Below are 26589 nucleotides of genomic sequence, written 5' to 3' on the forward strand. Positions count from 1 at the left end.
CGGATCCTCCACATGCGCAGACTTCTCATCCGCCTCCTTCCCAAAAACAGGCCCTAGTCGCTACTTGCCAGTTGTGGGTTCTTGTCCGTACCAGCTTTGCCAAGGATTCCCAGTCTTAGTACATCTGCTGGATAATGAAATCTCTGGAAGTAGCGTATGAAACTGCACTTCATGTGGCTGCATTTAAAGGATCTACAGTCCTACCCACAGTCCATGGCTGGTGTAAGGTGTAAGTCTTGGACCGCGGTCTAGATGCCAGCAGTTGCATGACATGGTGGCCTAACATGGCTTGAGATGATCTGTTAATACGAATACTAAATAAATAGCATGGCAACATCCTAAATACTGCAACCTGTGTCTTTCGCATTCGTTCAAGGGTGTGGGTATCTCATTAAGGCTCAACCTCAACAACTTACTTCGCTGGGGTGTTGACAGCGGATACTACTCATGAACAATTGGCGCATCGCCTTGAGCTCTACAACAGGCTTCGGTATTCGCATTCAGTCACTGTTATGATGATGTCTAGGGTTAATGAGGAACGACGCGCGGAGATGCTGGATGAACTCCGCCGGTTTGTTCCTAATGCAGAGTTACCTGAGGACATGTTCGCCTTTACGTGGCCATCAGACCCAGTAAAGGAGGCAGAGCAGCTTGCCCAAGGTGCACAGTAGTTTTATAGACTTGATCCACGCCCTGACGCTAGCTGGAAATTTCTATGTTGTCTGTCCATCAGTCAGCCAACTTTATGTATGAGCTGACTTGAACACAGCCGTTCATTGTTGATTAAATATTCAAGACTGTATTCCTACCACCGTTGGACCACTTCCTCGATATCCTATATTCTTCTGCGCGGTTTTTTACAAGGTAATATGTTCATATATATATTAGTATGTTAGCATACTGCCAGGCTGAAAACGCCTATGGTGCCGTCATTCTAATTGCCTACATGCCAGCAAAATATAGTTCCCTATGAGATTAGCGCTCAATTTAACCCTGAGAAATTGCCTGTGAAACAAGCGGTGGTTCGTTTGCCTTGCCATATTTCAGGGTGTTTCATCCACATACATGGAATAGCCCTGCGAGATATATATAATACCTCATGTCCTCTCCAACTTTATATGGCAAGTTGCTTTTCCAAAGAGAACTAGAAGTAAAAATCTGCTACTGTACCTGATACTTTTCCACGGGTCGTTTAAAAGATAAATATTTATCCCTTTAATATATCAGTAGTATGTTCTATTCGAAATGTACCAGAAGAATGAGAACTGTGATGCTAACTTGATTGTGGTATACCTATATGTATACATTTGGATCTACGGCTAAATCTGCCACATACGACCACAGGGTGTGGAAAACAGGGCTTCCCGTCCGCTCAGCCGTACTTAAGCCACACGCCGGTAGGTTAGTAGTATGGTGGGTGACCACATGCGAATCCCTACTGTTGTATGTTTTTGCTCACCCATTTTTTTGCGCCCCGTCCTGACTCCTCTTGCGAGTGCAATGCTGCTTGCTTTGCTGTTCTAAGTGTCTCTGACCACGATTATAGCCCGTGTATTGGCTTCTATCATTCCCGGGGCGAAAGGCCGAGTGAGCGGGATTTCAACTCCCCCCAAAGCATGTTTTCCAAAATAGAGAACGTGACAAGGTCATAATGGATGGGCAGGGACGCTTGTTACCTTACATTATTAGAGAAAACCAAGTTCATATACTGGCTTGCTAATATTATCTATACTTTGACTCAGCGCTCTGCCATCCCTTTGATATAATCCAGCACGGTGAAAGGACAAACCTGAGAAATAGATTATGGCTCATAAATGCCCTTCTTCATTGTCCTCCTGGGCCCCTCGATCTGCATAACAGCAACCCCTTCCCTTGTCTGCCGAAACCTGGTAGCTCCGTACCTCAACAGCGCCGCAAACGTCCCCTTTTCAATATCCACCCCCTCCTTCTCCTGATTATCCCAAAGCGAACCCAGAGCTAGCGTCTTGGTCAGGTTCTTCCCATGCGTAACCTTCTCCATACTGCACGACGTCAGAGAGTGCCAGACGACATCATACGCCTTCTTATACTCCTCCGAATCCGGATCCGCGTCCAACGGAGTCTTGAGCAAATTGAACGCGTCCTCCCCCTTGAACCCAATCTTCGCCTCCATTCCCCAATCCTCCGTAAGAGCATCAAACCAAAGGATCTTCTCTCTCACATACCTAACCCCATCGAACCCATCATCTCCGCCCGTATCCTCCAGCATCGCCAGTCTCTTCCACACGATGACCTGGGTAATGTACTCAAACACCGTCATAGGGCTGACGACAAACTCCCAGTCGAAGCCGTGCTCCTGCGACTCGGCGAACCCTTCGTCCATCATGAAGGCAAACAGCGGATTCTGGCAGAGCCCCTCGTAGCTCGTGCGGTCTTTCCACACGTGCATGAACAGCTCGTGCCAATGCTTGATGAAGGCGTCGCCCTTGCGCGCGGCAACAAAGTGGTTGGCCATGTACGCGTCGTACATCATGGGAGTACTGATGGTGTAGGGGGTCGCCGGGTCCTCGAGCGCCGACCAGCAGACGCGGTCGAGAGAGCGGATCAAGATGATACTCACATCCATAAACACACCGCCGTAGAGGTACAGGCATGCGCCGCGTAGGAAGTCTGCACTGTGTGGGCCGACGTATTGACCCTCCATCGTCCCTTTGACGAAGGTTTCCGGGAGCAGATTCTCGGGGATATATTTCAGCGCGTGGTTCGGTGAGTCCAGGACGGTGTCGAGGACGCGGATCGTCCATGAGCGCCCGCAGATGCGGTGCCAGTCGATGACGTTGCGCTGGCACCATTTGGGCATCGCCTTGACACCTGCGTGCCAGTAGGCCCAGATGTTCTTCTCGGATGTCACGGGGCGGTGTTCCGAAAGAGAGGCGAGGATCTCCTCGTCCGTGCGTGTGTCGAGAGGCTCGGTGGGCTCGAGCTGGGACTGGAAATCCGCAGGGATTGTAAACGTTGCGTCGGGGGTGGCCATTATTCTGGTGTTGGGAATTGTATGAGAAGTGTAGCTAAACTTGCTTAAGGTAAGACAAAGCAAGGGGAAGAAAGATGCCTCTTTACTGTGTATATACCTGTCTTCTCTTCCAGGCAAGGCGTCCCATTTACGGTAATATACCTGCCTTCTCACCCTGTCAGCCTCGGGACGCCTGTTCTTGACAAGGCACTTAGCCAACAAGAAAATAGCCCTAAACTTCTATAGTGAGTCTGCTTCTGTGAACTCTACCTGCAGCTAGATCTCTTTTAAGGCTAAAGATGGTTGGTATTAATTTCTAGACAGCCCAGCAGGCAAAATTATACCTTCTCCTCTTGTATATTTTGGATATTAGTTTTGTCTTGATAAGACTGTGCTAAGATCTTCGAGAGAGCTTTTGAGCATCAGAAGCCCTCTCTTTCTGCTCCCCGAGATAGAGTTGCTGACGCGGCCTCTGAAACAGGCTCGATATCGGACCAACTCACTAGCCACAATGGTGGCCTGAGCTCCTGCCCAACCAGACGCCGAGCACTGCCCCAGGAGGCACTCGACAATGACAACCCGAGAACACAACCCCCCGGCCGGTGTGCCATCAAGTCTCGACGCGGCTCCGTAGTTCGCAACTAGACCGGCCTTCTAGTCATGTCGACAACAATCGCCAAGCGGAAGCGCGCGAGAAAGGCATGCGTCCCCTGCCATCAGCGCAAGCGCAAATGTGACACCGCGTACCCTTGTGGCATGTGCACCACATATGGATACAACTGCAGGTACGCCGATGACACCACCGATACGACGGGTGATAGGGTACTTGTTACGCCCTCAGCAAAACGTGTCAGCTTCGATGGTGAAATTCATCTCACAAACCAGAACCCCGCAGTGCACAGTGGCGCCTCCCCCGGCATCTTTGACGAGCAGAAGTTCCGACACTCTGGCCCATCAGCGGCCATGGCATTCCCACACATCCTGGGACTAGCCCTTGGCTCCGATAGTCCTCCCAAAACGCGGTCCTTTGCCTACAACTTTGGCATTCGTCCCGAGGAGGCATCCAGCACTCACTGCTTTCTGGGGGATCTTATCTCGGAGGAAGATCTGGGCTTTTTCTCGGGAGTGTACTTCTCACAATTGAGCCCGATCGGCGACGTGATCGACCCAAGGATCTATGCCCAGCGGTGTCGGGATTATTATCAGAGACCCGACACCAACGCGGTGGCCTTTGCCGCCGTCGCCGCTGGTGTCGCCGCACTCGGCTCGTTCCTTTCCCCCACCAGACACCCGCGCGAGTCCGACCTGGTACAGTACGCAAAAGCCATCCTGGATGATCCGGCCTCAATGCGATTACCTAGTCTTGACCATATCGTCGCGTGGGGCATGCGAGTGTTCTACCTCCGGGCTACAACTCGCCCCAGCAATGCGTGGATCGCGTCCTGCACGCAAATGCACCTCTGTGAAGCAATCGGGCTGCACGAGGAAGAGAATATTAAGAAGATGGCGTGCATGGCGGGCGCTGCCGCCCTTGGACATGATGCGGACCGACTGCGGAGGATCTTTTGGATCTCCTGGGCGGGACATACCATGCTGTCCTATGAGTACGATCGCTCGCCTGTGCACTTTCGCGCCGTGACGTGCCAGTCTATCATCCCGGTTTCTGGGTCCGTTGCGGACCAGTTCGTCCAACTAATCCAGATCATCCCATCGCCAAACTCTCCGTTCCAGCTTGAAGGTCAGCCGCCGAGTCCGAGCGAGGACCTAATTGAGCGTATTAGGGTACTGGGCGGGCTCCAACCCAGGCATCCATTCCTGGTGGTGACAAAGGCAGACATTGCGTCCTGCTTCTATCGTCGACTTTACCAGCTCCAGGTCCGCATACCAGACGAGGCCATCAGCCTCATCATTGCGAGTGGCAATGCCGCGGTGGAGGCAGCCGAGCACCAAGCTCTCGAGGGCCGTCTGTTTTGGAACGTCATCGGCAGCGTCTTCCAGTATGCCTGCATACTGTTGGCCATCAACACGCCGGCGGCCTCCGTCCACATTGGTGCTGCCTTCAGGGGCTTGGAGAACCTGGTCAAAGCTGCCGAAACGAAGCTGACGCGCGAGGCCTTGTCGGTGGCGCGGCATCTACTCAGCCTTAGTATAGCGAAGAAGCGAAAGGAACTTGCTCAGCTGGAAGCCGTCGAGGAGAAGTATCAATCCTTTCCGGTGCAGGTGGCATCCGAAGCCAATACTGCTGCGCCGGATGTGGAGTGGGAGGTGGACTGGGACCAGTTCTTCATGGAGCCATATCTATCGATGCTCGGTCCTGACATTCAATTATAACGCTTCGGGCTGTTGTATATTTACTGGTCTCGACAGCCAAGTGTTTGATACATAGCGCCTCGGAGCGAGGCGCAACAGAGTGTACGTAAACCTGCGTGTGTTTTAGACTTTTGCTGTTGTTGTAAGACCGGAGATTACAGATGTTGTCGGAGAACCGTCAGTCCGTCGGTCCGGTGTGTGATGATGATTGCTATGCGTTCGGAGCGGCTTTGCGTGCGGCTTTACGTGCGGCTGCTGCGGAGTTACGCCCTCATAAGCAGGGCTACAGGCGGCTGCTGCGGCGAAAGTCCGGAGTTGTCAGCCTTCTACCGTCGCTGCTTTTAATTTGGCAGGCTATGCCCGCTCCAGCTCCTTAGTCCTCTGTGCTAGTGTCTCCTCGCGAATCAAGTTTGGTGTTCTGGTAAAGTCAACGCCGATATTTGCGGAGAAGGGGGAAATCTTCCGTCCGAGATTCCTATGTCCGATTGCACCTGACAAATGCGAAGAGAGAAATTCGGTGCCTTGGGAGCACTCAGGGCTCTGGCACGCATAAATAAGCTGGCATTCTCTGCTCCAGAGATTTAGCCAGACAACTCCCACTCGCTCACAAGTATAAACACCCCAACCTCATTCGACCGCCATAGCAACAACTCATACATTCCCCAAAATCCATTGAACAGCAATGCCCAAGTACGCCAAAAACCAGCCTGCCGGCTTCAAAAACACCATTGAAAGAGTCGCCATCGTCGGCGTAAGCAACCCCATCCGCCGCCACCAACTATAAATACGACGGCACTAACAAATACTCATAGGCCGGAGGCACAATTGGATCGCACATCACGGACGCCCTTCTAAAGACCGGCAAACACACAGTCACAGCCCTTTCGCGCAAAGACAGCAGCAACAAACTACCCCAGGGCGTCGCCGTCGCTCCAGTCGACTACAACGATGAGACCACCATCGTTGCCGCCCTCAAGGACCAGCAATTCCTCATCATAACCATGGCCCCTACTGCGCCCCGGGACACACACAGCAAGCTCGTCCACGCAGCCGCCAAAGCAGGTGTCCCCTACATCATGCCAAACGGGTACGGCGGGGACATCGACAACGTCAAACTCGGCGAGGACACGTTGCTGGGGCCTGTGGCGAAAGCAAATCGGGACGAGATCGAGAGACTCGGCATGCAGTGGGTCACTGTGTGCTGTGGGTTTTGGTACGACTACAGCTTGGCGGGTGGGGAGGCGCGCTTTGGGTTCGACTTTGGCAGGCGCTCGCTGACGGTTTACGATGATGGCAATACCAAGATGCCGACTTCGACGTTGGCCCAGGTTGGGCGCGCTGTGGCTAAGGTATTGAGTCTGGATGAGCTTCCTGAGGACGAGAACGATAAAAGGCTTACGCTGTCGACGTTCCTCAACAGGGGAGTATACGTTAAGAGCTTTGTGGTCAGCCAGAACGACATGTTTGAGAGTGTCAAGCGCGTCACGAGCACCACGGACTCTGACTGGACGATCGTTCATGAGGACACTCGGAAGAGATACGAGGACGGGTTGGCCCTAGTCAAAGTGGGTAATATGACGGGGTTTGGCAAGATGCTCTACGCAAGAGCGTTTTATCCGGACGAGCGCAGTGACCTCTCGGAGAAGGCCGGGGCACATAACAAGCTGCTCGGATTACTGGACGAGGATCTAGACGAGTCTACCAGGGCTGGCATAGATTTGGTCAAGGAGCTCCAGCTTCGCGTTGAGCGTATGGCGTCTTAGAAAACACCATTGTGTACGGAGTTTATAGTCATGGGAGTGACCTAACGAGGAGTCTGTCTCAAACTTTAGTTCATAACCTGTTGTATCTAACGAATCCAATTGTCATTATGCAATTGAGAAACTGCTTACGCTCCAAGTATTGGAGAAGCTCATGGGGCGGCGGAGAGGTTTGGGAAGCCGATTAATATGCCTAGGTAGCAGAGGAGCACGACGCCCCAATGGAAGGTGCGGGATTCACCAAGTGTCGGAGCAGGCATACAAGGTGTGTCCCCTTTATCTTCGCTTGTCGCTCGAACGAGTACAACTAGTCCTACCCTTTCAGTAACGCCCAACCTGTAAGCTCCGGCATGGAAGCCGGCTTGATCGTTGGTAAGGCCGAGCAGGTGCGAGGCACGGAGGACGTTCAATACTTGGCTGTTGTTGCCGCTATAGGTATATCTCATCATCAATACCGGGAACACTTCGACCGTGGGAATTTCGTAATCGGGTACGTTGTAGCAATGATCCATTCACCACAATCGAGCCAAACACCAGGTCCTTGAGAAAACATACGAAATACTAACAGACGGACTGGGATGGGTCTTCTTTCACCTTGACAGGGATCATGGGGTATGTAGGGTGTCCTAGGTCTTGGGAAAAGGAGGAGCTAAGGTATTGTCGATAGTACTCATCCTTGACGCTGGATTGGCATGATGGCCAAGAGCAGGCTATTATTGGCCTAATTGGCAGGATCCTGGATGATTCGGTATTGGTGAAGATGACACCGAAGCAACTCGAATTGAATCAACTCCAATGGAGGTTTGATTGGTCCAGAATGGCAAGGACCTGGGACATGTCACGCTATGACTACTCTGAGGAAGGTGCGGTGGATGGATATTCACTTGAGTCTTCACCTGCGCCCTCTGAAGATGGCAGGATAAAAGGCCCATGTTGGGCAGCGTCCCTTTCTTTCAAACCATCAACCTTCCATAACTTTCCCAGAAGACCACCAACCGAATTACCGAGCCTTCAACGAGCGGAAAGTGTATGGTTTCCCGAAATGGAAAGACAGACGGTGATAAGTTTCAGGGACAGGTCACGGATCTGACGCTGCACAAGTACGATGAATACTGTACCAACTTCTGTCTAGCCATCTCCGAGCTCGCAAGACATCCAACGGGTGTCTGGAGACACAGCCCCCGCCCCCGCGTCCCCACCCCAGGGGCCGTCCTCGGAAGACCCCGGATCTGGTTTTGTATTCAAGCGAGCGAGTCACAGATGCTGCTTCGCGGGTGGAAGACACAAAAACGGATCCTCAAGATTATGCGCCACGCTAAACGCGCCGACAGGAAGTATAACGATCTCGAGGAAGAAATCAACGAGGAGTTCCGGCAACAGAAAATCAAAACGAGAACCCCATTCCCTCCGTCGCTCGTCACCAATATACCCGCAACAGAAGTGCTTGGGATGATCAAGGTGAAGCGAGAGGATCGCTCGGTGGGAAGGAAGCACTGAGAACTTACCCCCACCGAAAGGCGCACCGTGTCCAACCCCGTAAGTAAGTCCTGTCTATCCAGCGTGCTTCAAAGCTACTCACTAACAGAACATATTGTCTAGATCGCAACTTTGAGGATATTCGACTCGTGTATGCTCGCGCCAGCGAAAACGAGGCTGTCATCCGCCTCACAATCGATGCGATCTTTTTGGACGTCATGGCCACCATTAGCGAGTAGAACACAACTAGTATGGGGAAGAGAAGGGCCCAGTGACCACATCCCGCAAATCCCTTCAGATATCGCTCGAGAATCCCATCACGTACGTCTTCAAATACCTGGAACAACGCGAGGTAGGAAAAGGGCCGCATGGATTATACCCTGTGGCATGGCAAACGAAATGAGGCCGAGACTAATGTAATGGTGGTCGTGGCAAAAACCACCGGCGGGGTCCAGGCTGGGCGATATCAGGCCATATCCTACATGGGTGAGTCGATTATACACAATGACGGTGGTAGTCCGCTAATGAGCTATACCAGCACTTATTCGGGACACACGCACAAAGGCAGGCTGGTTGGACATCCCAGTCTATGGAATAGCGACCGGTACCAGGGACTGGGGTTTTATCCGGATGGATGCAAATGGAGTGGTAAGATACATTCTTACAGAATGAGCTTGCTGAGCCAGAGGCTGACAATTTGTTTAGGTGGTTGTTCAAGCCCTGAGCTGCTGGGATGGCAAGAGGGCAATATCGTGATATGTCTCATCCACAAGCTTGTTAACCAGGCTTCATGACTCTCCCCGGTCTCCTCGAACACCCTGACTCGTCAGAAGACGGTCGAGGAACTCACCGGCCTCTTCCTGACGAAAAAAAAATAGACCACAGCTGGGGAAACCTTGGGTTATGTTTTGCCATCTTTTCCTCGTGATTCTCTTGATATATTCGTGGCTTGAATTAGATTCCTGTTTGTTATCCTGTCAGCCGCATGCAGGTGGAGGACTAAGCACGACCAGTCTAATAAGACAAAACAACCCGGCGAGCAAAAGATATCCTTCCTGACCAGCCGGCGTGTGGCTTGAGCAATAAGAGAAGGTGGCCATACAGTTTCCTTACAATTCTGCGTCTACCAGACTTTCTACCTCCCATAAAAACTACAAATTTAAATCCTGAAGCAAATGCATCTCCTCCTCCCAGCTCACAATGATATGTCTATGCTCCCCTTGCTCACAATGAGATAGATCTCACCCTCCATAGATTCATTTCGAAGTTTTGTTATTCGCATGGTTCTGTAGCGCCTAGAATCAAGGCATATGTTCGTGGAAGTCTCCTGTTGCAATATTATCGTTGAACAAGCATCAGTTCGGTAACACCGCTGCTGGACTGTTCAGCATCGTCTTCAGTGCTTCATGAATCCACAGGAATTGCGAGCACCTTGACTCATGATCTCATCTTTCAGAAAAGAATTCGAGCCATTAGCCCGGCTGGTTCATTAGCGTCGCCAAAAGTAGGCCCCATCTGCTTGGTCACCATCTAGCAGGCTATACAGCACCTGAAACCGTCATTAAGGCGTGGTCGTGCTTCGAGATGCTCCGGATACTGCGGATTGTCACTCGGTGGTTCGTTCTGCTCGTATCACTCAGGAGGGCTGCAACCATCGTAAAATGACTTGCCTGTAGCCCGAGAGTGAACCATTGCTTTTGGGGTATCGATCAACCAGCAGACTCGATGAAAGGCCACTGCTCCACTCTCCACAGAGTCAGTAAACACCCGACGCGGCAACCAAACAAGTTATGAAGCATGACAGGGACGTCTCTCAAAGCTGCTGTGGTCGTCTCGTATTTTCAAGCTCCATCCAATGAAAAGAACGGCCGTCGCGGGCTAGGCAACACGAACGCGCCAGGCCGACAGCGGCAACCTGCATCGGGTTCCAATTCTCTTCCTCAAAAGGTTTTTCTCCCTCAAACACTGTCTACCTCAGACATCAGGTCAAAATGGCAGATAAGAGTAGTACGCGCAAGAGAACACGGACTTCAAGTAAACCCAGCCAAAAGAGAAGCAAGCGCGGCCCGACCGACCCCCTGGAATGCCTTCATTCGGACATCATCAATATCCTCTTCGGTCTCCTGCCGGCCGCAGACGTGGTTCGCTGTGAACGGGTGAGCCGGACATGGCAAGCAAACACTACAGAATGGATGGCCACCTGTGGCGTGCGCATCCACTTCCCGGATATCTGGCATATGGGCAGGATTGAGGCCACTGCGAGTGCGTATAAGCAGCACGGTAAGGGACCGCTATCCTCGCACGACTCGGCTGGAGGACAGACTGGTTAACATCTCGCAGCTCGCCTGTCCAGCCCGATCGCGAGCGGAAATCCCGCTTCCATACGGCAGCTTCCTCAGTGCCTCAAGTCGGCCCTTGCTGGAGACTATCTCGCCTGGACAGTCAACTCCAATGGAGACCTCAGGCCGTCAGTCACCAGCGACTTAGTTTACTGGCAATGCCTTGCACGCGCCGAGGATGGCTCAATCCAACGTCCAACGGTGCTCCCGTCAAATAGATTCCTCAGGCGATCGGGCGGCCCTGTTCAGGTGGCAGACATGGATCTGAACCACGACGGGATTCTGCTCCTCCGACTGGATGACAGCGAGGGCAGGTCCAAACTGACGGGAAGGTGAATTTGCTCTATTGGTCCCAAAATATGCAAACTAACGGACGTATTCATAGAACCATGGTCTATTCTCCCGTCGAGAAGGAGGTTCTCTGGCGTCGAGACTATGTACTAGGCGACGGCGTGAACGAATCCGTCCCACTACTCATCGGGAAGCGCCGCGTGTACTGTGCAGTCATTGAGCAAGATGGATACAGACTCGTAGCCCACGATTTCCGGCAGGACGACCTTCTGTGCTCGGGCCCGCTCCTCCCTCGCACCTGGGACCCCGTCAACGTCATCCGTTTCAGTTTGGAGGGGTATCGACGTATGCACTTTTGCTCGGGCAGAGAGCAAAGGTTCAGGTTGTTCGACCGCGATGGCGAGGAATTCATACTGGAGGTGCATCCGATCGTGCATGGCAGGCCCAAGGCGTCTATTATCAACGGGGCGAATGGACACCCCGTTCAAACCATCGACTTCCCCGAGCAGAGCGTGGGATGTTTTATCAAGGACCCCGTCGCTTCTCGCATTGCCGTGGTCTCGCAGCCAGGAAGGCTCTCAGCTGAAACACACCGGTATCTAGAGACGCGCGGGGTGATTCTGATACGGACACACCAGCCTCTAGAGACGCACCGCGTGATTCTGATACGGAGATTCTCTCTCGCAGCCGGAGGCCTTCTCAGCCAATTGCCCGCGGATGTGATTTTTTTCCCCCTCGACCACATGGTTAAAGAGTATGACTGGAGGAGACCACTTCTAGGCGCCCATCCCTCCGGCTTGGGAGTCCTCTCGGCCTTCTGTCATCCAGAGGCTTTCGGTAATTATCCGCCTTGGGTAGTGCGAGGGCATGCTCTTGTTGTGACGCGAGACGAAAGCTATCGCACGGCTGCGAATGCAATCTTGCAGGATGTCTTCCAGGTTAACCCTCCTCCGGGCTTCCAATGCTCGATCGCTCAGCCTGGAAGCTTGTTGACGCTGCCACCGCGGCCGGATATTGGCCGGCACACAAGGGTCGAGTTTGTGATCCCAAAACACCATCACCCTCGGAGTATGCAGTTTGTCGACTGGGGCCGTGCTCTAGTCGAGCACGGCGGGGGGTATATTATTGCCTTCTAAACCGGACTGGGCAATGCTGTGTGATCGAGACTTTCTTTTCCAGGCCATGGGACGATCTTCGGGTAAGGCCTTCGTCTTAATTATCGAGTTTCACATTCCATAGATGCCTTGTATCAGATGGACCATTGTAAAGAGTAGCTCATCAAACCAGACGGGTAGAGCATGCGAAGCAGTTGGGAATGTCAAACGGCTATCCTTGACCTGTCGGTTGCGCCAAGTCGGCGTCGCCATTTCCGACGCAGCCAGGTGGATCCACGAACCTGTGCCTGGCTTGGCTTTGCGGGGGCTGTTGGAGCAGAGATAAGGGGCTGAAAGGATCGGTGAAGCCGATGATCATCGTGCCGGATCGGGTTCTCCAAGCAATTCACTCCCCGTCTTCGCTTGAGGTCTTCGTCGACTTTGCACCAGTGCGCTCATATAAATCTCCGCGCTCTAGATGACCAAGTAGTCCGTGCTCGTGTCAACCTTGAATACAGCCTCGTTGATACCTCTATTGATACGGCACGGAGGAGATGCCCTTCAGCACGCACGCGAGGCAGTGGTGGAAGGAGGCCGTGGTCTACCAAATCTACCCGGCCTCCTTCTGCGACTCGAACGGCGATGGCATCGGCGACCTACCCGGGATAACCTCCAAGCTCGACTACCTGGTCAGCCTGGGCGTGAATATCATCTGGGTCTCGCCCATGTACGACAGCCCGCAAGTCGACATGGGGTACGACATCTCCAACTACGAGGCCGTCTACCCGCCCTACGGCACAGTCGAGGACATGGAGATCCTCATCCGCGAAACCCACGCCCGTGGCATGAAACTCATGATGGATCTCGTCATTAATCACACCTCTGACCAGCATCAGTGGTTCAAGGAGTCCCGTTCGAGTAAGGATAACCCCAAGCGAGACTGGTACATCTGGCGGCCGCCGAGGTATTCCCCATCAGGCGAGCGTCTCCCGCCGAATAACTGGCGCGCGGCTTGGGGTCCCATCAGCGCGTGGGAATGGGACGAGGCGACACAGGAATACTACCTTCACATATTTGCAGTGGAGCAGCCAGATCTGAATTGGGAGAACCCCGAAGCCCGAAAGGCCATCTACGCTAGTGCTATGGAGTTCTGGCTGCAGCGCGGCGTGGATGGGTTCCGTGTTGATGTGGTTAACTTCTATAGCAAGCCACCCTCATTCCCGGACGCAGAGATTGTCGACCCGAACACATTCCTCCAGTCTGGGTCAAGTTTGTTCTGCAATGGTCCGCGCATGCACGAGTTCCTCGGCGAGATGAGCGAGATCCTGAACAAATATGGGGCCATCACCGTCGGGGAGCTCCCCAATACGCCCGACTTAAAGGACGTGCTGAGATACGTCAGCGCCGAGTCGAACGAGCTGAACATGGTCTTCCAGTTCGACGTCGTCACAGTTGGGATGGGCACGGATATCACATACGACGCCAGACCGCACAATTTCGGGCTTCCCGTCTTCAAGAAGGCTGTAGATTCTACGCAGTCCCTCATATGCAATACGGACGGCTGGACCACCGTATTCCTGGAAAACCATGACCAAGCACGCTCTATCAGCCGCTTCGCCAACGACAGCCCCGAGTTCCGCGTGCGCAGCGCGAAGATGCTTGCCCTCATGCAGGCCTGCCTCACGGGCACGCAATACGTCTATCAGGGCCAGGAAATCGGCACCGTCAACGCGCCTAAGGACCTCTACCCGCTCGAGAACTACCTCGACATCGGCAGCATCGGGCACATCAAGTCCATAAAGGAGAAATACGGAGCCGACAACAAAGAAGAGCTCGAGAAGGCGTTCGAGTCCCTCGCGTACTTTGCACGCGATCACGGCCGTCTCCCCATCTCCTGGACTGGAGGGAAATATGGTGGGTTCTCTGAGGCGGCTGAGAAGGCTGGGAGGGAGTTGAAGAGGCCCTGGATGGAGCCGCACCCTCTGGCGGGGGAGATTAACGTTGCGTCGCAGCTCGATGATCCGGATAGTGTGTTGGCGTACTGGCGCAGGATGCTTGCGTTCCGGCGGAAGTACAAGGATTTACTTGTTTACAGCGATTTCAGGGATATTCGACCGGATGATGAGAACTTGTTCGTGTTTGTAAAGGAGGCGTCCGACACTCTCAAGGCGCTGGTTGTTCTGAACTTTACGACCAAGGACCAGACTTGGGCTAAGCCGACGGCCAAGGAGCTGGGCTTGCCGGAAGCATCTGATATGACGCTTGAAAAGATCGAGTCTACGCATGCTGGACGGGAAGCAGAGTCGCTGGCTGCTTTAGAAGGTCGCGTGTACCTGGTCGGGGAGTAATGGGCATGAGCAAGCAACTGCGTGGGTGTTAGATATAGAGTACCTAGACCTGCGCTATAATTGTGAGCGCAACACCAAATGAGAAGCTTTACTGTTCATCACCTCTAGCCCGGCCTGGCCTCAAGAGCCATGGTTATTGAATCGACAAGCTCTGGTCCCCAGACCCTCACTTGCCGTCTCCTCGTCCTGGCCACGTTGTCCCCGCAAAGGTTATCTCCCCACAGTTGTGCGTCGTGAGACGAGCCAATTGTTCTGCAAGTCTTGCTCCACTTCTTCCAAATAGAGAGATAAGAGGTCTCAGTTGGAGGTCCCAAGCGGCCGGTTCCAAGAGTTGGATCGCGGGTTCCCCGTTGCTGATCGGGTTCTCCGATGGACCCCCCACAAGACAAGCGTTCGACTTGGAGATAGCGAAAAAGCGTATCTGGCCAAGGGGCTGATCTCGCTGCCCGATATATTCAGCGAGCTTCCCAAGTGGCAACTGGAATCTGACAATTCTCCAAGTCAGACACCCTCATACCTCCACCATGTCTACCCCCGAGCAAATCTCGGAGCAGGCCGCGTCCAACGGCGTATCGGTCTCTGATGACGACAAGATCAAGCAAGACGTCTCCGAGCAGCAAGAGCATGAGCATTCGAGGGGGAGCATATTGCAGGGGACTTTGCAGGGAAATGTTCACCACGAGCTCACGTATTTCGAGCGCAAGGCTTCGTTGATCAACGAGTAAGCTCCGTAGCAACTGCGCATTTCTGTGAAGATGCTAACCAGCAAACAGGGAGCTGGACAAATTCGGGTTCGGTAAGTACCAGCAATGTATCTGGATGCTCTGTGGTTTTGGCTACTTCCTCGACTTGGCCTGGTCGCAGGGGGTCGGTCTGATGGCGACTGCCGTATTGTGAGTTGGCCTCTCTTGTGCGGATGGCAGCGGACTGTGCTCACACCTCGCAGCCAGGAGATGGGTGTGCCAGCAGGTAGGCAAGGTATCATATTCACCTGCGCCAATGCCGGTCTTGCGTATGTCCCTTGTCCACTGCTGCGTGGGATCATGCAGACTGACAATCCACAGCGTGGGGGCCTTTTCGTTTGGCATCATCACCGACATCATCGGCCGCAAGTGGGCGTTCAATCTCACATGCCTTATCACCTCCGTCTTCGGCACGCTACTCGTGAGTCAAAACTCTGTCTGTGCCCTGACGTTTCTAACGCATCCAGGCTGCGTGCAAGTACAACTACGCGGCTGTCTGCGGCGTCTATTTCCTTGCAAGCGTCGGCCTCGGCGGCAACATCCCCATTGATGCCACTATCGCCCTCGAGTTTATGCCGCCGAAGCGCCGGTACCTCGTGTCTCTCATGAGCATGTGGCAGCCAGTTGGCGTCGTCGTCGCCTCTGCTATCGCGTACGGCACTGCGGCCAAGTACCGCTGCGAAACGACCCTGCCTGCATGTAATGCCGACGGCCTCGGCGATGGCGAGCCCTGCTGTTCCGTGTCGAGCAATATGGGCTGGCGATACATGGTTATCGCCATTGGCTGCATGACACTTTTCATCTTCTTCGCTCGGTATCTCGTCTTTCGATTCCACGAATCTCCCAAATTCCTGGTCAGCAAGGGCCGCGAGCAGGATGCCATTGATGTCCTCCACAAGATTGCGAAGTTCAACAATGCGCCTGCGCCTACATTGACACTTGAGGACTTCCGCGCAATCGACCGCGAGATGGGAGTAAACCAGACGCAGCCTGCTGCCGGTACCTCAGATGCAAAGGGTGTCTTCATTCGCGCGATCAATGAAATCAGCTTCTTGCGCGGTCTGTTCCTTAACAAGCTTGCGTGCTTCACCTTCATCCTCCTCGGCCTCGCCTACATGGTACGTATCTGGCTTCTCGCTCGTCCCTAAGGTTCGAAATGCTGACCCTCCAGGGCAACTACTGGTCCTTCAACCTCGCCGGCGCCTTCCTCCCCATCATCCTGCTGCGCAACAACGTCGACGCCGGCGCCGACAGCGTCACAGAGACATACCGACAGTACGTGTACATCTATCTCCCCGGAATAATCGGCGCCATCATCGCCCTCTTCTCGGTGCAAATGCCCCTCCTCGGCCGCAAATGGTCCCTCGTCATCTCTGCCGCGCTCCAGGGCCTCGCCATGGCCATGTACACGCAGGTCAAGAACAGCGCCGGGTACGTCGGGCTCAACGCGCTCGAGTACATCATGCAGACGTACTTTAATGCCGTGCTGTATGCGTCTGCGCCGGAGTTGTTTGACACCACGTACCGTGCCAGTGCGAGTGGCATGTTATCCACGCTCGGTCGCATTGCTGGTATCGTGGCGCCGTTTGCCGGGCAGAAGTATATTGATGAGGGGAGGGCGGGTGTGCTCTGGCTGGGGGCTGGTGGAATTTGGTTCTCGTCTCTTCTGATGGTGTTTTTGCCTGTTGAGATGAGGAATCGCGAGATGTACTAGTCTCCGCTACAGTATTTTGAAACAATGTTCTCTTGATCAGTTGTATTATTTAGTTGTTGTTTGGATGTTCAAACCCCCTGCAAGTCTCATTCATGGCGGTTAGCGAGTGATTCTGAATACCAGACAAGATTCCGGCGTATTATTCAGAAGTAATCCTAGTCGTCGGGTGTTCTTGAATATAATCCCCTAGTCTCGCTCATTCCTACATAATTACGCCGCGCTCATGAGGAAGACAGTGAATCACCGATCAATCCGCACAGCAAAACACCCAGCACCAGCATAATGAACATGGATATACTCCACGTTACCATCCCTAAATATCTCCTCCGCTTTCCCCTCCAATTCGCGACCGGGGACTACACCCTGATCCACCATCATATGCTTCGCATCATACGCACGCACCGAAAGGACCCGACGCGCTTGCTGGTCCGGCACAGATCCGTCACACCGGAACGGAAGACAGGCAGGGTGGTGAACGAATATCGGACCGGGAGCGGTGTACGGTGATGAGCCGAGAAAGGGATCGTACGAGAGGAGGAGGACGTTTTCTCCAATCTCGGCGTCTTGGAGGCAGCGGCGGCACGGGTAGCTTTCGGTTGCGTCGACGGGCTTTAGGATGGATTTCGGGGTGTCGATTGTAAGGGGGGCGGGGAGGGCTGTAAACTTCATAGTGGCTCTGCTGCATTCGTTAGCAAGGGTTTTTATTACACCGGGGCTGGGAAAAAGTACGTCGTGGATGAGTTTCAAATAGAGAAATATGCCTTATCTCGGTCTTTGGATAGATGGATGACTGTGAGAGCAGTAGCTGGCGTGAAAAGCACTCGTTGAAATATTGTGCAAATCCCCTCTTGCTCTCAAAGTGGCCAACGGGCTTCAAGTTGGACTTCGCGCATTTGCTCTCGTATTGGCCAATTATCTTGCTTTCAGCAGTGGCTCCCCAAAAGAACCTGAGACCGTTCGCCATTGGGAGCCTTCGTCGGTCGCCGACGTCCGACTCTTTGACTTGCTATATAATTCTAGTCTTGCTACGTCGTGAGCTTGAACCCTCCACAGTTAGGCTAGAAGGAGATGACACGACCGGACGCCACTCAGACAACTCACTGGAGCTGGCGTACATCTCAAACACACCCACTGCGTCTGTAGGAATATTAAAACCCCCAGGAGAAATTTGAAAGGTACGCAAGGTAAGCACACGACCCTCAAAATCCGTGCTTCCAAACCGATCGTCCGCCGAGGCAAAGTATTTGAACCCCCCGGTAACTCAATAAGCAGCACACAAGTAACCCCATTGTTAGAGCTGCAACAGGCAACCGAAGTCTACAATGGCACCCATTGTCCTAGCTGAAGATGTCATGGCATCTCCGAGTGGGCTCTGTGGATTTGACGCGCTGTCAGAATGTCCGGAAACGGAAGTGTATATCAGCGAACCGTGTTCCGGAAGGCTGTACCCGAAGGCTTAATTACATGCCATCTAGCCGAGTAACCAGTTACATGGTACTCCTATGCCACATGATGCGCTGGAAATTGGGATGCAAGGGTACATCCGTGGATGCAATGCGTTTGTTTCTATTCACGGGGCTACAATGGCATTGAACCACAAGCTGACAGAGCAATGCATTACCTCTCTCGGGAATGATATCTAGAATAGCCTACGCTTGTTTAATGGTAGAGTTATTTTTCTTCCATATGCCCTGCCTGAGATAACAACGTCATGATGCAACAAGTCAGCTGGACTTTCGTTCGCCAGTCTATAAAGGAACTGCCTTTACCACAAGCACCTCTCATTTCTCGAACAAATCGCACAAGAACCTACCAGCCATAATCGTACATAACTCTACTTTGTCCATTCACCATGGCAACAGACTCCATCATCGACGGCCCCTACGGAGGATACGGCGGCCAACCGTACTCCGAACTCCACAACAACCAAAAACTCAAGCACGTCGACGCCTGGGGAACAAGTTTCGCCGGCTACGACGTTCTCGGCGGAATCCAATTCACCTGGGCCGACGGGTTCCAGGGCCCTGTCATCGGTCGAGAGGACGCGAATCACTACAAGGCGTTCGACTTCGACGATGACGAGCGGATTACTAAAATGACCGTCTACGCGGGGGACGGCGAGGGGTTTGTGAACGGCATCCACTTTGAGACGGACAACCCTAAACACAAGCCCTTTGATGTTGGCAGCAGGATTGGGAAGGACAATTATCCTGATCTTGGGAATGGGGAGTGGATTGGCGCTGAGTCGAGGAATCCGGCGGTTGCCCAGGATGGAGGGGCCCAGGGGGTCGTCGATAATATTCGGCTCTATTTTAATGATTAGATGTATGTTCAACGTTTATGGGACTGAAAAAGATTGCTGGCTGCCTAAGGAGGCGTGAAGAGCGCGTACAACACAAAAAGTTGATGGATTAAGGGGTTTATATCAAATTGCGAGTGATGATGCCTTTTTCTCTAAAACGTCTCTCGGTATGGATTTTCCTTCGAACAAGGTTTTTCTATACCTCTTTGCGAATGCAGGGGCTATCCAAAACTTTATATCTTGTGCGAATGACAGATTACTCTTGTATCCAGATAGTACGTGTGCGGGAGACACAGGATTGCCTCCGTCACTTATTGTATATGAGCTATCCCACTCTTCGCCAGAGGACGCAAAATGTCAGCAGCGATGTATGAAAGGATTTGCGCGAGCGAGCCGTCCCCTGTCCCAATGCCTGTCCACCGCTAAAATTCGATTTCATCCATTGACGCAGTAAGTCTTCTGATTTGTACTAAATGGGGTCAACCATTCTACGAAGGGCTAACTTTACTGGAGTTCGGACCGATCCATAGGTGGATCTTTGTTTCGAATATAGCGGAGGACGAGTTCTCCACCTTCTATATTAATATGGCTCTTGAATTCCATGACCAGACGCCAACACCTTTTCGACATGCTATCTCTCGGTAAAGCGCGGACGGAAGCAGCCGCTGGGGGGCGGCGGGGGCGGCGGCAAGGGCACGACGCTTAGCTTGGAGACAGTGAAGCAATAGTTTTGCAACATTGAGACGACCTTCACGCACTACACTTTATGACCATCTACACGGGCGACGGTGAGGGGGTTTGTAAATGGGGTTCACTTCGAGACTGACAGCTCTGAACACATGTTTTTGATGCCAGCACGTGTGGGATAAAAAACAAAGCCGAAAGCAAGGAAAGACTTTGATTTGGCATGCACCTCTTTCCAAGGCCACAGCCAATGGAAAACGAGATAAATGGTCCACAGTCGACTATTAATACGAGTCCATCCACAGCATTGTCGCGCTTACCCACATCAACCCGGGGACCCTCACTTGCTCCTCCCAACCTCTTTAGGAAGGATCCATGTTAGCTTCATCGCTTCCAACTCTCAAATGGTGATTCAGTGGCTCAAGCAAAAGGGGCCGCGAGCAGCTTTTCTGCGTACAGATTGTGTTGAAGTTCGCGGAGAAGACGTCACTGCGTTCCTAATGATTAGGCGCATCAATGTGTATGTCTCATTCATTGAACCCGCGCTCTACTCTCATGCGGGACGCCATTGGCACCACTAATGGGATTTCCTGTTAGCACCGTGGGTACATATATAACTTCATGAGTGACTGCCTATTACATACTTTGGAGTCATTATTGATTCTGAGAAACAGAAAATCTTCACCTAGATGCGGCGCGAGCTCAAGGAACTCGCTTTCAGGGACATTGTGGAACTTGCTAGTATCTTGATCCAGGCCGAAGATGTCTTTGACATCTCGGCGACACGAAGGCCCAGCAGTAGGGGGTCACTAGGGAGCTCTTTCTGGAATTTCTCGTTGTACTCCTATACTTCTCCCCCGCCCTTTTGGCTGGTTCTTAAAGTGTGACATAAGCGTTGTCTTGATGTCTTTCCAGGTGGGAGCTCTTCCGCGTGACATGGCTACGATAAGTCGTCGTACAACGAAATCACAGGCCTTTGCTCCATCCCGCCATTTACAGCTGCCCTGCCAGAACCCTGAAAGCCGTACGTCATCTTTGAATACTGAACGGGTATTCTGATCGCAGGGCTCATCAGCAACCACGCCTCGAGATGCAGTCAAAATCGCATTGATATAGCTTCATCTTCCGGCCTTGACCTGTATTATGTTTTTTTGAGGGTGGCGATGATGGAGAGAGGCTTGTAATTTTGCCGCTCCTCACAAGGGTCAGGTCAAACCTTCTGGGAAGAACTAATTCTAGTCGGAGTTTCTTGCCGCACACTGGTGCAGAGAATTGTTTGTAGCATCCAGCGGCAATCCACTTGCAATGGAGCGTTGCCAAGTAGCGGTTCCACCAGGGGCTGCTGGATATGGGAACCTCGGGAGTTCGAGACTGTAGCTTCTCCCCCAACAGTAGCGTACGGGATTCGCACGCTGGAGGGTGCGCTGTCGATTTGCATGTTTTTGAACTTGGGGGGCTGAGGTACGAGGAGATCTCAGAATGAAAAAGGAAGACGGTGTTGTTTTCCCAGCTCCAGGCTGTCTCGGGGTATTTATACCTTTCTGACGGGTTCGTCTTCACCTAAAGAGGGAAGAACTGTCGACATTCCTTCACTGACAATTCTTCACGGGACAACAGTAGACTTCACCATTCGGACTCTCCTTCTTGGCTGACGCAGACAACTTCCTCATTGCGTCAGTACGCGTCGCTCACGGGATTACGGGCTTCCCATCCGATGACAGGTGCATAGCTCGGGACCGGAATACAACGACATCTGCAGCTTCCGGCGAAGTCATTTCGAGCAGTGGTACTCTGGTGTCCTTGTATGAGTTGCTCTAAGGTTATACTTCAGCCCTATTCACTCTGCAGAGGAGCACTAACATGGACATCCTAACTGTCGGATACAACACTGTGGATCACAGCATACTCAACATCTGAAGGCGCTCAGCCTCGACGAGAATCCTTGGCCTTTGAAGGAATCCTTAACCAGTAAAGGCATCCTCGACTCTCATCCTCTCACTGCTCCCTTTGGATCGCCAATTTATCGCTACGATACCCTCAGTCCATCCCAACACCGTTGCAAATCCCTAACCAGTGGCTGCGCCTGTGAAGACCGCCCATACTGCAAATCCTAAGATCGACATGTCGTGTTTCTGCTGCCGAAGCCGGCCTCCCAAAGATGATGCGAGGAAAAGGACTTGTTGCAACTCCGACCCTGTTCTTGGTGCCCGATACTCTGTCAAGCAGTGTCATCGCTCGGATGTTTTATTTTTTCCGATTCCGCCGCTGTTTCTCCAGCTTCTGAGCAGATCGCAGCAGCCGGAATTTTCTGTGCCACGCGACGGCAACGTCTGGTTCGTGGATCAGCGTAAGCAACCTGCATTAGCGTCGAAAGCGGCCAATTGAAGTCCTGGACGTTTCGCTCTCGACCCATCCATCGAGATTCTTCTGCTGATTCCACTCCCTTCTCGCATCAGCGTCTCGCATAACACTGCAAGGTCGCACACTGCGATCCCACGACCACAACATAATTTCTTCCACGCGAAGAAGAAAAGCAAGGATGCCCACGATGGATGGTGCACACCGGCAACTGACAGCCAATGACAACTTCAGCAGCGCGATCCAGCTCGCGCACATGCCGCAGCAAGCCCACGTCTGGAGCGCAGAAGACGACTGGACGGGCGTCATCGACCGCAAGGAGAGACGCAAGTTGCAGAATCGGCAAAATCAGCGGAAGTGGCGTGCGTCTTTGATCCCCCTACACATTTCTCTTCCTAACTCTGTGGATGATTCGCTGATGATCCGCCAGGCGAGCGCCGAAAAGCCACAAGGCCTTCACAAGAGAGCAGAAGAGCATCTGCCTCCACAACCACAAGCACAAGCGCAACCACCTCGGACACGGGCTCCGGAAACGGCGAGATCCAACAGCTGCGGTGCGCACACGCCCCGCCAAACGCACTCGAGTACATGCGCTGGTTCGAAGCCACGGCACGCAAAAGCTACCTTCTTGGCTCCCCCAAATCCGAGCATCTGATCAGGCTCACGCGGCTAAATGTGCACCGCGCGATCGTGGAGAATGTCCGCGCGATCGGCATGGATGTACTCGGGATTGATTGTGATGATAGCCTGAGCATATTTAACCACCCACCTTCACCCTCAGCCTCTGAACCTGGATCCGGGAAGGGCTCGGGGCTTGGGTATAGGATTGAGACGATCCCGGTTGCACTACGCCCGACGGAGATCCAGAAGATGATCCCACACCATCCGTGGCTGGATTTCTTCCCGTTCCCGCGGATGCGGGATTGTCTTATTACGGCGAGTCATTTGTTCGACGACGACGAGCTTTGTCATGATTTGATGGCGTTCTGGGATACGAGGAATACCGAAGCAACGCTACTTGTTTGGGGGCAGCCGTGGGATCCCAGGAATTGGGAGGCGACCGAAGGCTTTGTACGAAAGTGGAACTGGTTGTTGAAGGGGAGCACGGAGTTGTTGGTTTCCACGAATTACTGGCGGCGGAGGAGGGGGGAGCAGGGTATTGTGTGGAAGGATGTTCTGCCTCCATAGCGTTCTTGAATGAATGGTATAAAACTGTGTACATATATATCAGGTCATTATCATCAAGCATACCGATAGTACGGGGTTTGGGGCACCGCAGGCCGCGGCGAATATGGGGGAGGTGCATATCCAGCAATCGGGGGTAAAGGAAGAGGCAGCTGGTTTGGCACCTTCTTGGGGCGTCGTCGGCAGCAACAGCAGTATACGATGCTGGAGAGCACTGCCAGCAACAAAAGACCTCCTATCCCGGCCGACAACCCGATGACCAGCGACAGATTCTCCTGAACCCACGACTCTCCGCTATCATCGTCCTCACTCCTACTTCGACACTGCCCACCACGACACAAGCCACCATCACACGGCGTGCCGTCCAATACATCACCAACCCGCGAGCAACTCCCCGCTCCACCCCACGGCGAGGAGCACTCGAGAGCACACGTGCTATCGCCACAGGACGAGATGGTCGAATTATCCCCTTGCACCTGTCCCTGACACTGGAGATCACGACTCGTACACTGCCCACTCGAGCAGAAGAGGTCCGACTCTGACTCCGATCCACAGCTCTGCCCATCGTCTTCATGCCGATCAGACGGACAAGCGGCATCGTCTCCGGAACAAGTCTCTTCGATATCGCATTCCCCCACGGAGGCCCGACACACGGTTCCCGACGACGCAAACTGGCAATCCCGACAGCACGATCCCTCCGCGTCATCGCAGACCGCATCGCCGAGGAACCGACAGGTTGATCCATCACAGCATGGGTTCCCATCACAGTCATCGCCGCAATCGCAGTCCTCGCCGACTTCGACGACGCCGTTCCCGCATTCTCCTGCTGAGATTGTCGGCGTATCTGAGTTTGTTGTGAGACACTGCGTGTCGACTCGCCCGTCGTCCATGGCAGAGCAAACGTTTCCAACTGTACAGGGCGAGAATTCCGTTTGTGCGCCTGTCGAGATGGCATTCATGATATACTGTCCGTCGGCATCACACGTTGACGCCGAGAAAGGACAGCACTGTTGACCGCGGGAACAGGTACTCGAATCGCAGTCGTGATATGCCCCGAAGGTATGTGCCGATTCATGCCTGCGCCACTGGTTAGCAAGATCATCTCAAGCATATAAGTCCTTCGGAGGGGCGTACGCAAAAACCTGCCACTGGTTATCAGCCAGCGCAACAACATTTGCACTTAACTCGTCATTACACAGTTCGCCCACCCACGAAACACCCACCGCCGTCCCCGTCGGACACCCGCTCAGAAGCGTCCAGTACGCATTCTCTGAGCCGCCGGACTGCTCCCGCCAGGAGGTAAACCGCTCCAGCCTCCAGTTCAAGTCGCCTGCCGAACATCCCACGTTCCAGGGGAGGTCGCTCGAAGCAATAGTGGGGCACTGCTCCTCTTCGATAGTGAGGTTGTGAAGTGCAAGGGCGATGTTGAATGTACTCTCGAAGACTTCCGAGGCAGTATTCACCATGCTCACGACGCTGTCAACAAGGTCTTCGGAGGAGGAGAACGAGCCGGTGTACACGCAGTCTGTCGCGATTCCGACAAGGGCGATCTGGCGGGAGGTCGGGCAGCCGTCTGTTGAGCCGATTGTGTCAATGAGGTCGGGGCTGTCAAATGTGAATTGGCGTTTGGTTGCTGCGAAATGAGGTTTTGTGGAGTGCGTGCGGTTGGATTGGGTAGTGGGAGTGTCGTTGTGCGATGTGTGAGAGACGAGCATGCGGTTTGAGTCGATATTGATATTATACTGTACCCCCCAGACGCTGAACGCGCCGTCGAAGAGAGGGGCTGTTCCATCGCGGACGATGCTTATTCGTGTCCAGCCGGCTCTCTCCCAGCCGTTGATCTCTGAGCCCAGCAGGACACTTCCCTTGAACACGCGGTGGTGGTGCCGTTTCATCAGTTCTGTATGTTGGGGTTGCCCATTTGCATCCAAGTACTGGATATGCGGGTTCTGCGACAGGATATCATGGTTAGGTGTGAGCGCCAGTTTCAAAGGCTTCTGATGTCCTTCGAGAGAGAAGGTGATGTTGAATTCCGCTGAGGAGTAAACCCTCTGCGATGGCGTGTGTATCACGACGTTTCCAAGGGTTGTCGTGTTGTAGCTTGTCTCGGAACGTAGTGAGTATCCTATCCAAGTTAACCTCCATAGATCAAAGGCAAGAGTGAGAGAGCCTACCGGTAACGTGTGTCGCATGAAACGCCAGCGAGAGAATCAATCCCACAGACAGCTGGAGGAATTTCCTCATGACTCTTGCAATTTCGCTTAGATCCGAATGCGCGGATCAAGCTCTGTCGTTTATTTCACAAACCATGATCGTCGCTTCGAGCCAACCGGGAGTATATATCCCGCCCCAATGCACGAGAGGCTGCGGCGCACTCGCTGACACAAGATAAAAATGATGGGCACGCCCCCACAATTTGAGCCGACCTGGCCTCTCCCAGAGTGAAAAGAGAACCCACTCGGGCCAGGCATCAGAATAAAAACCCCATGGCTGGCCAGTGTATGGTGGGGGCCAAGATCCAGCTCGTCATCAGTGAGCCTGCCAATGCTGACACGCCGGTTCCAAGTCTGCACCTGGTGCTCTGATGGTGGGAACATCACGGGCCAAGCTATGCACAGCCCCATCCCGGCCATGAAGTTTGATTCTGTGTGGCTGCGGTTGGCTGGGGGTTTGTTTGTTCACGTCAACACAACTGCCCGGTTTGGATCTAATGAGCGCGCAGGTGGTGAGATTTCAAACCAACCCGACAGCGCAACAGAGCAAAAGCCTGAATCCGGAAGTTGTAGAGTAGTACGATTACCCGAGAGACCGATATCACGCAAGGACTGCAAACAAAGTCCTCTTGCGATCGGCACCAACGGGATTCCTCGGAGGGTTCCTCGTTGCCCGCTTGGTGGAGCGGGGTTGAAGAGGCGCAGCGCGCTATTCTCGAACACGCTGAAGAACATCGTCTTCTCTCCGTCTTGGTGTCCGTCGTACTTGGCGATGCTGAT

General features: G+C 53.2%; 13 protein-coding genes across 13 annotated transcripts; 10 read left to right on the forward strand and 3 right to left on the reverse strand.

The window, feature by feature from the left end:
- The first annotated feature begins 375 nt into the window (after positions 1-375).
- On the forward strand, positions 376-770 carry BJX67DRAFT_356739 (uncharacterized protein). Its single transcript, XM_071029423.1, has one exon. The coding sequence runs from the start codon at positions 513-515 to the stop codon at positions 669-671; it is 159 nt and encodes a 52-aa protein (XP_070884873.1). The 5' UTR covers positions 376-512; the 3' UTR covers positions 672-770.
- Positions 771-1801: 1031 nt separating this feature from the next.
- On the reverse strand, positions 1802-3013 carry BJX67DRAFT_372825 (uncharacterized protein; the record flags this gene model as incomplete). The annotated part of the gene is made up of 1 exon (XM_071031305.1): positions 1802-3013. One exon carries the CDS (start codon positions 3011-3013, stop codon positions 1802-1804), a length of 1212 nt encoding a protein of 403 aa, XP_070884874.1.
- Positions 3014-3581: 568 nt separating this feature from the next.
- BJX67DRAFT_148904 (C6 zinc finger domain protein) lies at positions 3582-5654 on the forward strand. The gene has a single exon (XM_071024759.1). The coding sequence runs from the start codon at positions 3653-3655 to the stop codon at positions 5321-5323; it is 1671 nt and encodes a 556-aa protein (XP_070884875.1). The 5' UTR covers positions 3582-3652; the 3' UTR covers positions 5324-5654.
- On the forward strand, positions 5600-7323 carry BJX67DRAFT_356742 (aromatic alcohol reductase). The gene is made up of 2 exons (XM_071029424.1): positions 5600-6053; positions 6115-7323. Exons 1-2 carry the CDS (start codon positions 5985-5987, stop codon positions 7063-7065), a joined length of 1020 nt encoding a protein of 339 aa, XP_070884876.1. The 5' UTR covers positions 5600-5984; the 3' UTR covers positions 7066-7323.
- A 495-nt stretch (positions 7324-7818) lies between these two features.
- Positions 7819-8906, forward strand: BJX67DRAFT_356743 (uncharacterized protein). Its single transcript, XM_071029425.1, has one exon. The coding sequence runs from the start codon at positions 8092-8094 to the stop codon at positions 8557-8559; it is 468 nt and encodes a 155-aa protein (XP_070884877.1). The 5' UTR covers positions 7819-8091; the 3' UTR covers positions 8560-8906.
- BJX67DRAFT_382283 (uncharacterized protein) lies at positions 8907-9294 on the forward strand (the record flags this gene model as incomplete). Its single annotated transcript, XM_071033209.1, has 3 exons — positions 8907-9024; positions 9077-9186; positions 9244-9294. The coding sequence occupies 3 exons, from the start codon at positions 8907-8909 to the stop codon at positions 9292-9294; spliced, it is 279 nt and encodes a 92-aa protein (XP_070884878.1).
- A 1205-nt stretch (positions 9295-10499) lies between these two features.
- BJX67DRAFT_356745 (uncharacterized protein) lies at positions 10500-12612 on the forward strand. Its single transcript, XM_071029426.1, has 3 exons — positions 10500-10818; positions 10879-11209; positions 11263-12612. Exons 1-3 carry the CDS (start codon positions 10530-10532, stop codon positions 12302-12304), a joined length of 1662 nt encoding a protein of 553 aa, XP_070884879.1. The 5' UTR covers positions 10500-10529; the 3' UTR covers positions 12305-12612.
- A 47-nt stretch (positions 12613-12659) lies between these two features.
- Positions 12660-14636, forward strand: BJX67DRAFT_388859 (alpha-glucosidase). The gene has a single exon (XM_071034419.1). It carries the CDS (start codon positions 12817-12819, stop codon positions 14608-14610), a length of 1794 nt encoding a protein of 597 aa, XP_070884880.1. The 5' UTR covers positions 12660-12816; the 3' UTR covers positions 14611-14636.
- A 497-nt stretch (positions 14637-15133) lies between these two features.
- BJX67DRAFT_388861 (major facilitator superfamily domain-containing protein) lies at positions 15134-17067 on the forward strand (the record flags this gene model as incomplete). The annotated part of the gene is made up of 6 exons (XM_071034420.1): positions 15134-15331; positions 15384-15503; positions 15557-15622; positions 15675-15774; positions 15821-16471; positions 16525-17067. Coding segments are annotated over 6 exons (1678 nt in total), but the record flags the coding sequence as incomplete, so codon positions are not given.
- A 27-nt stretch (positions 17068-17094) lies between these two features.
- Positions 17095-17888, reverse strand: BJX67DRAFT_356749 (DUF1203 domain-containing protein). The gene is made up of 2 exons (XM_071029427.1): positions 17797-17888; positions 17095-17743 (listed from the first exon to the last, which is right to left on the reverse strand). Exon 2 carries the CDS (start codon positions 17734-17736, stop codon positions 17308-17310), a length of 429 nt encoding a protein of 142 aa, XP_070884882.1. The 5' UTR covers positions 17737-17743; positions 17797-17888; the 3' UTR covers positions 17095-17307.
- A 973-nt stretch (positions 17889-18861) lies between these two features.
- On the forward strand, positions 18862-19615 carry BJX67DRAFT_356752 (uncharacterized protein). The gene has a single exon (XM_071029428.1). It carries the CDS (start codon positions 18920-18922, stop codon positions 19388-19390), a length of 471 nt encoding a protein of 156 aa, XP_070884883.1. The 5' UTR covers positions 18862-18919; the 3' UTR covers positions 19391-19615.
- Positions 19616-22601: 2986 nt separating this feature from the next.
- On the forward strand, positions 22602-23599 carry BJX67DRAFT_382289 (bZIP transcription factor; the record flags this gene model as incomplete). Its single annotated transcript, XM_071033210.1, has 2 exons — positions 22602-22773; positions 22842-23599. The coding sequence occupies 2 exons, from the start codon at positions 22602-22604 to the stop codon at positions 23597-23599; spliced, it is 930 nt and encodes a 309-aa protein (XP_070884884.1).
- A 53-nt stretch (positions 23600-23652) lies between these two features.
- On the reverse strand, positions 23653-25840 carry admA (ADAM family of metalloprotease ADM-A; the record flags this gene model as incomplete). The annotated part of the gene is made up of 3 exons (XM_071033211.1): positions 23653-24673; positions 24731-25721; positions 25771-25840. 3 exons carry the CDS (start codon positions 25838-25840, stop codon positions 23653-23655), a joined length of 2082 nt encoding a protein of 693 aa, XP_070884885.1.
- Between the last annotated feature and the right edge of the window lie 749 nt (positions 25841-26589).

Source organism: Aspergillus lucknowensis (genome assembly GCF_044049455.1).
Source record: "Aspergillus lucknowensis strain CBS 449.75 chromosome Unknown BJX67scaffold_28, whole genome shotgun sequence".
NCBI lineage: Eukaryota > Fungi > Ascomycota > Eurotiomycetes > Eurotiales > Aspergillaceae > Aspergillus > Aspergillus lucknowensis.

Coding starts and splice junctions, on each gene's coding strand:
- BJX67DRAFT_356743 (XM_071029425.1), top strand. CDS start 8,092: ATGGTTTCCCGAAATGGAAAGACAGACGGTGATAAGTTTCAGGGACAG.
- BJX67DRAFT_356749 (XM_071029427.1), bottom strand. CDS start 17,736: ATGAAGTTTACAGCCCTCCCCGCCCCCCTTACAATCGACACCCCGAAA.
- BJX67DRAFT_356742 (XM_071029424.1), top strand. CDS start 5,985: ATGCCCAAGTACGCCAAAAACCAGCCTGCCGGCTTCAAAAACACCATT. Junction 6,054..6,114: donor AAAGAGTCGCCATCGTCGGC/GTAAGCAACCCC, acceptor AAATACTCATAG/GCCGGAGGCACAATTGGATC.
- BJX67DRAFT_148904 (XM_071024759.1), top strand. CDS start 3,653: ATGTCGACAACAATCGCCAAGCGGAAGCGCGCGAGAAAGGCATGCGTC.
- BJX67DRAFT_388859 (XM_071034419.1), top strand. CDS start 12,817: ATGCCCTTCAGCACGCACGCGAGGCAGTGGTGGAAGGAGGCCGTGGTC.
- BJX67DRAFT_356739 (XM_071029423.1), top strand. CDS start 513: ATGATGATGTCTAGGGTTAATGAGGAACGACGCGCGGAGATGCTGGAT.
- BJX67DRAFT_356745 (XM_071029426.1), top strand. CDS start 10,530: ATGGCAGATAAGAGTAGTACGCGCAAGAGAACACGGACTTCAAGTAAA. Junction 10,819..10,878: donor GAGTGCGTATAAGCAGCACG/GTAAGGGACCGC, acceptor AACATCTCGCAG/CTCGCCTGTCCAGCCCGATC. Junction 11,210..11,262: donor AGGTCCAAACTGACGGGAAG/GTGAATTTGCTC, acceptor ACGTATTCATAG/AACCATGGTCTATTCTCCCG.
- BJX67DRAFT_356752 (XM_071029428.1), top strand. CDS start 18,920: ATGGCAACAGACTCCATCATCGACGGCCCCTACGGAGGATACGGCGGC.